The sequence below is a fragment of the Pipistrellus hanaki genome (assembly GCF_964339955.1).
Source record: "Pipistrellus hanaki genome assembly, chromosome: 15".
NCBI lineage: Eukaryota > Metazoa > Chordata > Mammalia > Chiroptera > Vespertilionidae > Pipistrellus > Pipistrellus hanaki.
In genome coordinates this window covers 20,478,157-20,492,820 of record NC_140517.1, presented here as the reverse complement: position 1 = coordinate 20,492,820, position 14,664 = coordinate 20,478,157, and the positions used below count along the sequence as shown (strand labels likewise).

At 42.4% G+C, this 14,664-nt stretch overlaps 1 protein-coding gene across 1 annotated transcript in view; it reads left to right on the top strand.

Moving 5' to 3' along the window:
- The window catches only part of CDYL2 (chromodomain Y like 2), a 150,736-nt gene extending 137,642 nt beyond the window's left edge, over nt 1-13,094 (top strand). Inside the window, exons 6-7 of the mRNA XM_084905121.1 lie at nt 683-826; nt 7,031-13,094. Of these exons, the coding sequence (XP_084761247.1) occupies nt 683-826; nt 7,031-7,189 (303 nt within the window). The 3' untranslated portion in view covers nt 7,190-13,094. The remainder of the gene's footprint in view (nt 1-682; nt 827-7,030) is intronic.
- Nucleotides 13,095-14,664: the final 1,570 nt, after the last annotated feature.

Here is a 14,664-nt window from a genome sequence, read left to right as displayed (position 1 = left end):
GGTGTTGTGGCGTTAGTTACACAAGACCCTTTTGGCTGTCCGTGATGAAAACACTTTGCCTTAAGGGGAGCAGGGGGAGGAAGAATGATTTCCATAACTGACAAGTCCAGAAGTGGAATGCCCCAGGTGGGTGATGGGTCCAGGAATTCAAGTACTGTCAGTTCTCCTGTCCTCCATCCTTCCTTCATTGTGGACCTGCCTCTCCACAGAGCGGGGACACAGCAGTCGGTGGCCTGAGCTCACTGACTTTTGCTGGCAACCAGAGAAGGAGAAAGATACTTCCCCAGGGCCTTTAGCTTGGAAACCCCACAGAGAGCTTGATTATCTAGGGTGGATCATCTGGTCGACCCCAGGCCAGTCACCGTGCAGCACCGAAATGCACCCAGTTGGAGGTGTGTGCCTATTTCTGTGGGTCTGCTGCCAGACATGTAGATGGGGGGTAATTGGACAAAAAAAGCTACAGTAGTTACATGGCTTCTTTGGGAATTTAATGAAATCCGTGGACTCTATGCTCAGAAAGATGCACATAAACACAGTGTTTGATTATAGTTTCCAAAGCTTATTGGACCCGGTTGAGGCTTGGGCCTTCCAGACCTGGAACACTGACAGCAAGTGCGGGCCTCGCTAGCAGACACGAGAGGCGCTCCGGGCTCTCAGCTTTCCCCTGCCTTTGCTTTTTCAGGCCAATGAGATGCTCTTCTGTGGGCGGAAGCTCACTGCCCAGGAGGCTTGCAGCAGAGGACTGGTGTCCCAGGTCTTCTGGCCAACCACGTTCAGCCAGGAGGTCATGCTGAGGGTCAAGGAGATGGCGTCCTGCAGTGCACTGGTGAGTCCTGTGTCTCTGTGTTCTTGTCAGTGCAAGAGCCCAGCCGGTGTAGGTCAGTGGTTGAGCATCGACCTATGAACCAGGAGATCATGGTTTGATTCCTGGTCAAGGCACATGCTCGGGTTGTGGGCTTGATCCCCAATAGGGGGCATGCAGGAGGTAGCCAATCAATGATTCTCTCTCATTATTGATGTTTCTCTCTCTCTCTCTCTCTCTCTCTCTCTCTCTCTCTCTCTCTCTCTTCCTCTCTGAAGTTACTTAAAAAACAAAGAGAGAGATCCATTTTGCAGATGCAGTGAGCTGACAGGGACTAATGGACTTGCTACAGGCCGTGCAGGGAGTACTTGAGAGGCCCTGTGTAATTCACCGGATGCCTTGTCTCAGTGTTGAAAGCATAAATCCGGAGGGAGACGGCCAGCATTATTAGTATTCCCCATCATCTCCAATTTGAAAAACCTCACAGAAGAGATTTATACTCTGGGGAAGAAGGCATTGCCTTAAAAGAAAGTCCTCTACACTCCCCAGACACAAAACATGTATAGTTTTCAAAGAAACAATAAGCAAAGGCAAATAAGGGCAAAGTGTATGAAACCAGCGGAGGGACGGGAGGAAGCAGCCCACACGGTCCTTGTATTTCCCTGCCCATTGAGCACTTGGCACATTCAAGCATTGCCGCTGGACTCTGAAGACACACTGAAAAATAGATAAATAAATGACACCTCCTCAGAGGCGCCGATTTTTAAGTAAGTGTTGATTTTATCTCATAAAAGTCACTCTGAGCATGGTGTGGAAATATCCTGTTGAGAGGTGGAAGAAAGGCCACCCCTGCAACCACAGGGCCTGCTCAGGAAATGAGAACGAAGCTTCGAAGAACAAGGCCAGGGGACGCTTTCTGTGCTGGGTTTATGGGGTCAGACCCGTGACCCTCCCTCCCTTCTCCCTGCCCCTCCTGAACCCCCACCGAGCTGCTGTGCACTCCTGATTGGACTCACCAGCCTTTATTGGGCACCTACTGTATGTAAACTCTGCGCCCTGGAAGCATGACTGTGCCAGAGGTGGTGATGGGTGGTGATAGTCCTGAATTGCTCATGAACACTTACCATGGATTCTCTTCATATGGATTCTCTTTAAATATTCCCGAGGATTATGGAGACTACCCTGGTTTTAACACTGAAAACCCCTTGTTCCCAGGAAACCCCCTGGTCCTAGGCAAATGGGGATGGTTGATGACCCTAGAGTCAGCTGCATAGGCAGGTAGACATTTTAAAGAATATTTTTGTTAAAGTATAGTTGACATACAATATTATAGTAGTTTTGGGTAAACAACATAAAGATTCTACATTTATATACCTTACAAAGTGATCACCCCGATAAGTTTAGTATCCCATCTATCAGCATACAAAGTTATTATAATATTATTTATTTAGTATCCCATCTGTCAGCATACAAAGTTATTATAATATTATTAATTCTTCCGGTGCTATAAATTAATTACATCTCCCTGGATTATTTATTTTATAACTGGAAGTTTGTACCTCATATCTTCTTTACTTTTTTCACCAATCTCCCTATCCCATTTTCTCTGGGCAACCATCAGTTTGTTCTCTGTATCTGAGTCTGTTGTTATTGTGTATTGTTTATTCTTTGGTTTTGTTTATTTTTTATTTGTGTTTTTAATTTTTTAATTAGTTTTGACATTTAGCATTATTTTATACTTCTAAGTATAAATGGAATAGAAGTATAGAATAGAAGATTTGTGCAAGAATAGGCCTTCCTACCCCTGGCTTTCGCTCCTGGCCACCCGGGAGCCTGCAAGTTCTAACTCCTGGCCACAGCGCCACTCCTGAAACTCCCTCTGCCCCCTGCCCTCTCCCTCTTAGCAGGCATCCCACACCATCCTGTTGCTCTGCACCTGTGTATGCAAATTAACCCATCCTCTTTGTTGGGTTAATTTGCGTGCTCATTCCTGATTGGTTGATGGATGTATAGTCAATTTGCATATTTCTCTTTTATTAACATAGGTTCATTTTAGGTGTACCGCATAGTGTTTAAACATTTGTGTAATTTATGTAGATATTTGCCTGATAATCACTTGGCACCATAAATAGTTATAATACTAGAGGCCTGATGCACGAAATTCTTGCAAAGGGGCTCAACCCTCACAGCCGCAGTAACTGCCTCAGTCTTCACAGCCCGGCTTTGTCCAGAAGGATGCCTGGAAGGACCACTGTCCAGTTTAATTAGCATATTATGCTTTTATTATTATAGATTATTGACTGTATTCCCTATGCTATACTTTATATTCCTGTGACTATTTTGTGAGTGCCAATTTGTACTTCTTAATCCTTTTACCTTTTTCACCCATTCCCTCAACCCTCTTCCCATCTGCCAACTATCAGTTTGTTCTCTGTAATTCTGAGTCTGTTTCTGTTTTATTTTATTTATTTATTTATTATTTTTTTAAATATATTTTATTGATGTTTTATAGAGAGGAAGAGAGAGGGATAGAGAGTTAGAAACATTGATGAGAGAGAATAATTGATCAGCTGCCTCTTGCACACCCCCTACTGGGGATGTGCCCGCAGCCAAGGTATATGCCCTTGACCGGAATCGAACCCGGGACCCTTCAGTTCGCAGGCCAACGCTCTATCCAATGAGCCAAACCAGTTTCGGCTGTTTTATTTTTTTCTTTAGATTCCACATATAAGTGAAATCATATGGTATTTGTTTTTCTGATTTACTTCACTAAACATAGATACCCTCTAAGTCCATCTATGTTGTTGCAAATGGTGATATTTCATCCTATTTATTGCTGAATAATATTTCATTGTGTGTGTATGTGTATAATCTTCATTATCCATTCATTTACTGTTGGCATCCTGGGTTGTTTAATATCTTGGCTATTTAAGTAATACTTCAGTGAATATAGGGCTGCATATATCTTTTAGAATTAGTGTTTTTGTTTCTTTGTATATATATCCAGAAGTGGAATTGCTGGGTTGTATGGCAGTTCTGTATTTAAATTTTTTGAGGAATCTCTATACCACTTTCCGCAGTGACTACACAAATTTATAACCTCACCAACAATGCATGAGGGTTCCCATTTCATCATATCCTCACTTACACTTATTTGTTGGCTTTTTAGAAATAGCAATTCTGACCGGTGTGAAGTGATATCTCATTGTAGTTTTGATTGTATTTCCCTGATGATAAGTGATTTTGAGCATTTTTTCATCTGTCTTTTGGCCATCTGTATGTCCTCTACGGAGAAATATCTAGTTAGGTCCTCTGTCCATTTTTTAATTGGATTGTGTGTAGGGTCTTTTCTCTGTGTGTGTGTTAAACTGTGAGTTCCTTATATATTTTGAATATTTACCCCTTATCAGATGTAGCATTTGTGAATATCTTCTTCCATTCAGTGGGTGGTCTTTTCATTGATGGTTTCCTTCTCTGTGCAAAACTTTCTAGTTTGATGTAATTTCATTTTTTATTTATTTATTTTTTTTACTTTTGCTTGTGTTGCCTTTGCTCAGGGAGACATATCCAAAAAATATCTCTAAGACTGATGTCAGAAAGTTTACTGCCCAAGTTATTTTTCCTAGGAGTTTTATGGTATTGAGCTTATGTTTGTATATGGAGGAAGGAAGGAGGTCCATATTAATTTTTTGCATTCATCTATCCAGTTTTCCCCAACACCATTTATTGAAGATACTGTCATTTCTTCATTATATATTCTTGCCTCTCTTGTTGTAGATTAATTGACCATAGAATTGTGGGTCTATTTGTGACTCTCTGTTCTGTTCCATTGAACTATTTGTTTTTGTGCCATTGCTATACTATTTTGATTACTATAACTTTATAGTGTAGTTTGAAACCAGGGAACATGATACCTCCAACTTTGTTCTTATTCCTCCAGATTGTTTTGGCAATTTGGGGTCTTTTGTGATTTTATATAAAGTTTAGGATTATTGCCCTGGCTGTTGTGGCTTGATTGGTTGGGCATCATCCTGTGCACTGTAGGATTGTTGTTTGATTCCTGGTCTGGGCACATGCCCGGATTGCAGGCTGAAGACACGGTAGGGGAGGCAGTTTTACTCTTACATTGATGTTTCTCCCTCCCTCTCTCTGTCTTTCTCTCTCTTCACTCTCTGAAAATAATAAAACTATTTTTAAAAGTTCTTTTAAGATTATTGTTCTAAGTCTATGAAAAATGTCACTGGCATTTTTATAGGGATTGCATTAAATCTGTAGATTGCCTTGGATAGTATGGGCATTGTAAAAATGTCAATCCTTCCAAACCATGAGCATGGTCTATCCTTCCATTTATTTGTGTCATCTTCAGTTCTTTCATCAATGTCTTAAGAGTTTTCTGAGTAAAGGTGTTTAATCTCCTTGGTTAAATTTATTCCTAGGTATTTTATTAATTTTGATGCAATTGTAAATGGGATTGTTTTTAAAGATATAGAAATGCAATGTATTTCTGAATATTAATTTTGTGTCCTGCAACCTAACTGCACTCAATTATTAGATCTAAAAGTTTTATGGTTTTTCATATACAATATCAGGCCATCCACATACAATGACAAATTTTACTTCTTCTGTTCCAATTTGGAGAGGCAGGTAGAAATACTAAGAAGCAGCAGCAGTGTGAGTTAGAGCATATGAGTTCCAAACCCATGGGGAAGTAAGGTGGCAACTCACGGTGGTGTGGGCAGTTGCCCAGGGCAATCAAGGGACAAAGTAGGAAAAGGAGGTGGGAGAAAGGCCTCCAAGCCCCACTGAGGAGTTGGGTCTTCGGGCAATGGAGGTTTTCAGGTGAAACCAGCTGTTAAATACGGCAAGGAAATCTCGCCTATTGATGTTTATGAATTCAGGAGATTTGGGTTGATTTCCCCAAGAAGGGAATCTACCCACAGCCTCTGGTGTTTTTCAGAGGAATTCTTGGGAGGAAATAGGCAGTCGTGGCTTGCCAGCCCATCCTCACTGCCTGTCAGCCTCTAGCCCAGGCTGAAGAATACGATCACAGCCCCTTCCCTGAATGCTGGAGCAAGGGAGCTCTTGTCTTGCCTTGTTCTGTGTGAACACGCTTTTGGAGAATGGGAACTGAAGTTCTGACATCAGCAGAGGATGGTGGAGGCCAAAGGAGGGGTGCTCGGATGCTGCACTTCCCAGCAGGGCCTCTGCCAGAACGAGGCGGCAGTGCAGCCTGTTAGAACCAGCCAGATGTTTGCAGCCATGTCCATGAGGCATCTCTGGCAACTTCACTTGTTGAGTGCAGGTCCTTCATCTCTCCTGTGGAGATTACTTAGTCTTGGAGCTATCATGAGCAAGAAATGACAGAATGAAGTAAAAGTACTGCTCCTAGACCTTATTGGTTAATGGTGATTGTAGTGGATTGGTATTATTAACACCATGATGACTATAATTGTTACTATTCATTACTATAATTATTGTTACTATTATTACCACTGCATTACTAATAATCATTACTGTAATTACTGCTATCATGCTATAGTACTATTAGTATTGTCACCATTATCACTACTATGTTACCGACATTACTACTATTGCTCCTTTAACATTACTACTATTATTACTTCTATAATACTACAGTTTTACTATTATTTTTATTCTTACTATTCTCACTCATTACCACAATTATTGTAATTATACTCATTATTACAGTGATTGCTACCATTATTACCAGTGCTCTTACTACTAAGCTTGAAGGAGAGGCATTGCTGTTGAGGTGGCTCAGATGGATGCTTGGACAACCTTTAGTTCATGTCATTACCTTACTCTGTGACCCCAACCATCCCTGAGCTAGGTATCATTACTGCCCTCTCACAGATAGTGAGAATGAAGCAGAAGGAGGTGAAAGTAGTGTTTTCTAAACATTTTCATGACACCATAGAAAGCGATACGAATTTATGTTGCCCTTGGTTAAAAATCAAAGCTCTTGGGGTTGGGGATGATGTGGGCTCCACTCAGTCATTCCAGGGACTGTGGGCTCAACATCATAGCACACCTGGAACCCATTCCTAGCATTGCTGGGAACACAGGCGTGGGAAACCCAGGCTGCAGTAGGCAGCCTCCTCTGCCTTTGGGCATCAGGAGGTTGAATGGTGCCTCACAAGCCACGCGTGTTCTTCTGGAGCAGAGTCCCTGGTGCCTAGCTAACAAGGCCTGTGCCTTTCCCTTCAGGTGCTGGAGGAGTCGAAATGCCTTGTCCGCAGCTTCCTGAAATCGGTGCTTGAAGATGTGAATGAGAAAGAATGCCTCATGCTGAAGCAGCTCTGGAGTTCCTCCAAAGGCCTGGATTCCTTGTTCAGCTACCTGCAGGACAAAATCTACGAAGTCTGAAGGGCCCCGGCTCACTTGCCGCAATGATCAAGGGCACGTGACTTCCGGCTTTTGCCCTGTGTTTCAGAAATCGGAGCCCAGTGTAAACCCGGCCAAGGAATTTGTCAAGGTGTCTCTATACCTAGGGTTGTGTTAATTTCTTTGTTTGCATTGGTTGTTCTTCATTGGTTTGACTTTGTGTAACAGATGGGAAACACAGTGTACTTGGCCTCCCCAGTGTCCCTACCCCCCTGGCTAGAGAGCTATGAGGGCTATATCTTCCCAGGCCTCTGCCAGGTACTGTCCTGTCCCCACTCGTTGAAATGCACCATCCAAGTCCAGGAAGGGGAAGACCAGTTTCCCCATTTTTCTGACTCAGACTGCGTCTGCACAGTGCCTCTTCTGGAGACTGGGCCAGAATGCGCGTTCTGGTTACGTGCAGATCAGGGGAAGGGAGACGGACCATCTTAGGGAATTTCCAGACGGAAGAGCAAAACAATAGTGTAGAGCCAGTCTCAGTCTCCTCTCTGATGCAAATCTGTATAACTTTTAGGGCTTGGTCTTAAAACCCACCCGAGTGATTTACAAAACCAGATATTGTACATTTAGGAATGTTTTGTTAAATATATATATTTTTAAAACAATGTAAGTGGAAATTCTGATAATTTATGTGTATTATATGTAAAGCTAGTTTTGCAAAAACATAAACTCCTAGGAAAATGTTTTTTTTTTTCTTTAATCAGACTTATTTAATTTATTTATTTTTGTTTATATATTATGATATCTGTTTTCACACAGATACTATTTTCATACTGCCCTGGACCAAATCCCATGTGAGGTTTATGCACTGTAGCAAGGAACCATGTAGAAATAAAATTCAGAGAGATGAAAGTGGGAGGATGTCTGCGGCCAAAAGGAATCGCTCTGTGCCAGGTCCTCGGCTTGTAGAATGGTTCTTGGTCTAATGAGGGAATCCGTGTTCTTAGGAGAAACCAGGGATGCGCTTTATCTTCACTCTGCAGCCCCTGCGTGTCCTCAGAGGCTCTTTGCTCACTTGTCTTCTCTCTTCCTATGTTAGTCACCCGTCTCTGATGACCCTTCCTTGGAGAGTTGAGTGAAGCAGCAAGAGTTGGGCGTAGCTGGGGGAAGGGAGGTGGGCTGAGCAATGGAGGGTCATTGCTATGGTTGGTTATGTATCTCTGTCTGGTCCTTTTTCTTTCTGGAAGGTGACCAGGCAGATAGAGAGGCTCATGGCTCTGAGCTTTGTGTTTCAGAGACATGTTGAGTGCCTAGTCTATGACTAGAGACATGGTCCTTTAGACAGTGAATATGAGGTTTATCTGGACTCTTGATCCTTAAGATGGCCTTGGTTCCCTCTGTAGAAAGCCTCTCTGCTTTTGAGTTTCTCTATGACTTCATGAAGCTTCTTATCTTCTACCTTTCTCCATCTAGGCTGTCTTGGCCATGGGGAGCCGGCAGGGGACAGTCACCTTGGATGAGTTTAGCCAGAGGAAGATCAAATTGAAGTCCTATGTGCCCTTCTCTTTGTTCACATAGGATCCTGTAGGAACTGCTGACCTAGAATATAGGGAATTATTCTAGAGAAACATCTGCTTTTGCCCAAATGCCTATTATCATATTTCCACTTGGTTTTATGCCTTCCTTAGAGAAAGCAAATGTATGCTTCTCCGAAGCCCCTAGACAAGCCTCATTCTTATGTGTTGTGGCAGATAATCTGTGTAGCATTGCTAAATCCTCTAAAGAAAGAGACTCTTGCTTTCTGTTTACCTTTTAGGGACAGACGTGTTTACCATAGAAGCAGTGTCAGTATTCTTGTTGGAGATGGAAGAGAATGTTTGGAGATTTCTTTCAATCCGTGACCATCTTTGCTCCTTGCTGAAAACACCAGAAATATTTTAGCTTCAGACATATCACAAATCTAAACTTACAAACATTTCAAGGATCTCTGGTGATAAGGTAGGAATGTGAAACCATTACTAAGGTGGAATTCCCGTTAATTTCTAGGTTCTGGTTATAACAGGAAGTGTTTCAAATGATGGTCTATGTTGGTTGTTTCTATATTGTCAAATCAAGAAGGATGTTCCACAAATTGGGCAAAAGTTGGTTAAATTTGTTTAGACTGAAGTTCTGGAATTTTTCACTTTCTGGGTAGTTGTTTTGATCAAGTGTAGGTGAAATCCAGGTGACATATAGCAAATTGCCTTGGGATGGAAAATACCAGACCTGTGGGTGTGTCAGGGTTTGTCCTAATAGCTTTCTTGAAATAGGGCTTAGATTTCCACTTGTTATCTTATATCCCAGAATTCTCTCTTTACTCATAGGGCCCTTTTCTTCACTCTCTACCCTGCTTTGCCTGTACCCCGCCCTGCCCCAACTTACCCCACCCCACCCCACCCTGTGTCTGCAATTCCTGGGCAAGTCTTTAGGAATTGCGCCTTGATTTGGCAGCCGCATTCCAGAATTACCTGTGAGGTTGGAAAAACAGCTGTGGGTGGGAAGTTAAGGGTACCTCTTTAGTCAAGGAACCTTCTAGGCAGCCCACTGCTTGCCATCTTGTTAGCCGTGCATTAGGACTCTTCTTCTCTGCTCCAGTCCCTGAGATTGGTATCAGCATCTTGTAATGGAAACACTTGAGTTTATGGCCCACATTCCAAGAGGCCTTTTTGTAGAAGGTGGTCAGGGCTCCTCACCATTTGGAAGCCACCGACTAATGCTGATGTACCTACTTGTCTCTTCTGGCTTTGGAATAATGTTCGTGGGCAAAAAACACCAAAAACTACCCTTTAAGGATGAAATTGGATAACTATGAGAAGGTAGTAGAGAAATGATTTAAAATGTTATTCTTGTTCAATTTAGATTAAATTAGGAAATGTTCCCTCTGAATCACGGAAATGTGTTTTTCCCCCATATAAAGTTTAGTATAAGGATGGAAAAGTAATAATCACAATAGACTTTGATCAATGCAACTGTATCTCCGAATTTCCACATTTAAAAATAGCCTTGACTGAAGGCTGAATTGCATTTCCCATTATTAACTGTTGGCTTAAAAATTTGTAAACTTTTTAAAATTTGAAATTTAGTTACATTCATGCAGTTTTACAATCTAGTTTCTGTGGAAGTTTTTTTTTTTAAACAAAGAGAAACACGTACAAACATCTTCAAATGTTCCTAAGTGAATATTTAAAATGCAGACTTGCTTCTCCTTTGTGTTTCTATATTCAGATACTTAGGTCTGTTGTATATATTAGTTTAGACACTCACTAATATACACAGTATTTAAGACTCTAAATGAGATTTCTTAAGTATTTTATTTTATTCTCTGTAAATGGTTTTGTATAATCTTTAAAAATCTACACTTTGCCTTTGTAGATATTTAAGGGAAACCATTTGGGGGCTGTCTTGCATGTATATTTTTGTTGTAGATAAGTATCTCTTAGTTATTTCTGCAAATTTTGGTTGAAATGCTTACAGACTTTAATACAGTATATATTTTCAGAATATAAACTTTTATATTTCTGTGGTAAGTTAGAATATGCGTTTTAGGCAATCTTTTTCATTAATATCACTTGTTCTTTCAAAAAATAGCATACTGGTTTGGTGCCAATGGTTTTGTGTTTTTTTTGTGTGTGTTTTTTTTTTCCCCCCCCATTATACTCTAATGCTCTTATATTATTAGAGAGCAGGTTAATTATTTTTTTTTCTTGAAGTGTAATTTGAAAATGTATTGAATTTGTGAATAAGCCTTACCATTAGGATCAGTAAATTTTCCAACCTTTACAACTACATATGTAGTTTAAGATCTCCCCATAAATTCTCACTGTGTGGCAGTTGATGGAGTTTGTGAACAGAGCCTTAAGCTTGTTGCAAAAAAAACAAAACAAAGGGTAATACGGGTTGTTTCTTCCAAGCAATGTAAGCCATGTCGATGGACGCCATGCAGTCTGTAAGTTATGGCTTATCTGAAGAGTTTGGTTGAGTTGATGGCTGCAGGGGCCAGTTAGGCACCTTGGTGATTGTCTTTGGCCATATACATGAACCAAGGACAGGTTTTTCTGGAGCCACCTTTGTACTATTCACATGATTCAGACATGGTCACAGGGAGGACTGCTAGTCCATCCTTTGTTCTGAACAAATGGCATTTCCTGCTCCTGACCCTGGTGGTTGACCCCAGGTTCCTTGTGGGTGACTTGGAAACGTCCAACCTGGCTGAGATCAGCATTCCTTGAGAGATGTTAATAAAGTTTACATGTGAGTCTTGTGTAGACAATCTGAAGTTCATTTCAGTTATACAATCAGCATTCCCATGCGTCCTGAGCGTCTTATCAATGAACTGTGTGTGTTAAGCCATACGAAACCCATGTTTAGCAGGGCAAAGGCAAACTAGATGCAGAACATACACATTGGCTGAGTCCATCCAACCCAGGCTGTTTTAATGGAGCACAAGTCATGGAGCTCATTGGTGGTGTGTGTCCATTGTGCTTGGGACCTAATAAAACCAACTAAAAATTGGACTTAAATTCCCTTAAAATGATGATTCCTTTGAGACCAAGACTATAGCATGGCTAAAGTCAAGTTACAATTTGGTTCATTTTGAATAGTATTCATAAAGTTAACTTATCTATCACTGGGATGGAGATATGCTTCAAATGTCTGCAAGTATGAAAAGTTGACATCTAGTTTTAAGCTTCAGCTCCAGCATCTGTTGGCTTGATCATGCCTCATTAGCCCCACACCTGACCTGATGCTGGAGCTCGGGGGATTCTGGGAAGTTTGGAAGGTGTAGAGTTTTCCATCTAGTATTTAATTTGTCCCTGCGCCATTAGTCCCAGCTTGAAGTCATTTGCTGATGCCCATGTTGACAGGATTGTGAAAATATTGCCTTTCATAAAACCAAGGACCAAAGAATTTCATTATTTCAACAAAGCATGAGTTTCATAGATCATAGGCACATCGAGACAGAGGTGTGCATGCTTCAAGGCACAAAGAAACTGCTCGCTTCCGCCAACTGCATACTCCCCCTGGCTGGCCATACAGAGGGGTGTGTCGTCACCTGGAGAAGGCTCTGAAAGATGAGTTTCTCAGATGGAAACTTGCTATCTCAGGTGGGTGTTTTTTGCAGTCCAAGCCTTTATCCATTACGATCAAAAGTGGAGGTCTGGCACTCTTCCAGGTTCTCTGGCCAGTGTGGACGGCTCCATCTGAATAACAACCCCTACGGCGAGTTTTTCAGATGTGACTGCACTGAACAGCCATCCTGCAGTTGCCAAATTTCCACTTCCTTGTGTTCTACATTGACCCATTCCAGTTCTTGATGATGTGAGAAGAATTTTCTTCTATTCTCACACCAGGTGATGCTCTCCATTCTCATTCATGATGCAATCATCGATCCTTTAACTGGTTGAGAAATGCTTGATGCTGAAGAGAAGTGGTGTTCTAGTGGTAAGGCTTATTACCAAACTTCTGATAACGAAGCAGGCTACCAAAAACTTATCCAGCCCACCCTAGGATTGTTTGGGTTTGATCCTGGATGTAGCACACACACACACCAAAATCCAAGGAGACCTTTGCAAATTAGGCTACTCGTTTTCTTTTGTCATGGGAGAGTCTTGAACTAGTTCTGAATATTGTAAGTATGAGTACTTCATAGAATTATCAAGCAGGTACAGCTGACCCTTTCTCACCTTGTTGTAAATATTTTCCTGAGACTGGGTGCAGTACTGGGGGATAATAATCTGATTTATCAAATGCTGACTGTCTAGAGCAAATTGTACACTCTCTTTGTGAATGGTCCTGTAACGTGTATGAACACATTTCTGGGTGCCTTAGAAGTTGTATTTTCATGTGTGCTAATATGCAGTATTTATACATTGTGAAAAGCTGCTTTGAATAAAAAGGTTGAAACTTGGTCTGTGTTTGCTTGGCCCCCCTCCCTTCTCTCCCCTTTGCAGCCTGTGCATGAAATTCACCAACAGGTTCTGTGGTTTCTGAACAGAGAAGTTTCTGGGGCCTCCAGGGGGTTGAGGCCTCTGATGCTTCTAGGTTGTGTCTGGGTTCCTGGGTAGCACAGGCCTGCACACCCACATCTGGCCTGAGGCTTTACTCAGGCAACTAGTCTCTTGGCAGCAGCAGCTTGATTCCAGAAGACCTTAGAAGGGGAGCACAGGATTATTTTTTAGGGGGTTAAAATGAGAATTCACCTCTTCCCTGGTATGCCCAGAAAGTTTCCTTGCACAAGGAGTAAACCTTCATGGAGTTCCATCTCGTACAACCCGAACTGCCACACATGGCTAACAGTGACATTTGTCGCTGTGGACTTACACAAAGTCCTTCTGCCGGCACTATCTCATTGCCTGGACCATCACAGCATGGCTCTTAAGAGAGGCACACTGCTGAGGGCCCCTGGCTTCCCAAGACTTTGCAGGGGCTGCAGGAAAAAGGAAGAGGGGGTCTTTCAGGGGTTCACGGCAATGAATAATCCTGGGAGAGGGATTTGCATAACGTCATTGTCTGCTCTACCATCCATCCAGCAGCCATAGTCAGCCCACTGCTCTGTCTTGGGTGCCGCACAGCTGCAGAAAGGCACAGATTACTCAGATAGTCCCTGTTGTGAAGAAACTTGGGTCCAGGAATGTGAGAAGGCAGGTAATTCTGCCCTGATTCTTGAACTGCCCTCAAGGCAGTCCTGGAGAGAACACCTTATACACAGGCACAAACACCCTCAGGGTCTAGAACACATATGTCAAACAGAAGGCCCTCGGGCCAAATCCAGCCCTCTAGGCCTTGCAATGTGGCCGGCACCACGCTGTCATCACTGCACTCCGCTGTCAGTTTATGACATTGTCAGTTTATGACTGTCCAGTAAACCATTCGGCCCGCGATTTAGGCTGGATTTTAGATTTTGGCCCCTTCTCTGATTGAGTTCGACACCCCTAGTCTAGAATATGGTGCTCCATTCATTGTTTTCCCTTTCGGTCTGTGGGCTGGCCTTGGCTGGCCCAGGACCTTCCCTCCGCTGGCCTCCCTTTCCTTTTTCTTTCTATTATTCTTGGTGTCCTTGTGGTTGCCATCATTGTCATTTAGTGTGCCCCTTTGCTCTTTCTCCAGGGTCCTGGTTCCATCCTGAGTAGTCAAGGTCACACCTGGAAAGTCCTTTGCTCTTGACTGCTTCTTGTCCTTTCAATAGACTGGACAAGGCCTTGGAGATGTTTCAGAGTGAGGCATCTGTAAGACAAAACCACATTCCTTTGTCTCTTGAGGCTAACTGGTGTGGTATCATGCTAGAAGGACCCTTGCCCAACAGCGAGAAGAAAATAGAGTGAAGTGGGTTGAAATGCCCATCTAGTCAGATACATCAACAACTAGGTGAACCGCCACTATGCTGAACAATGGTGAATGTAATTCCAAAAGCAACTTTATTTTTCTCTCACTACCCCGTGAAGTCTGCTTAATGGAATAGCCCTCTCTTAACCCTAGAC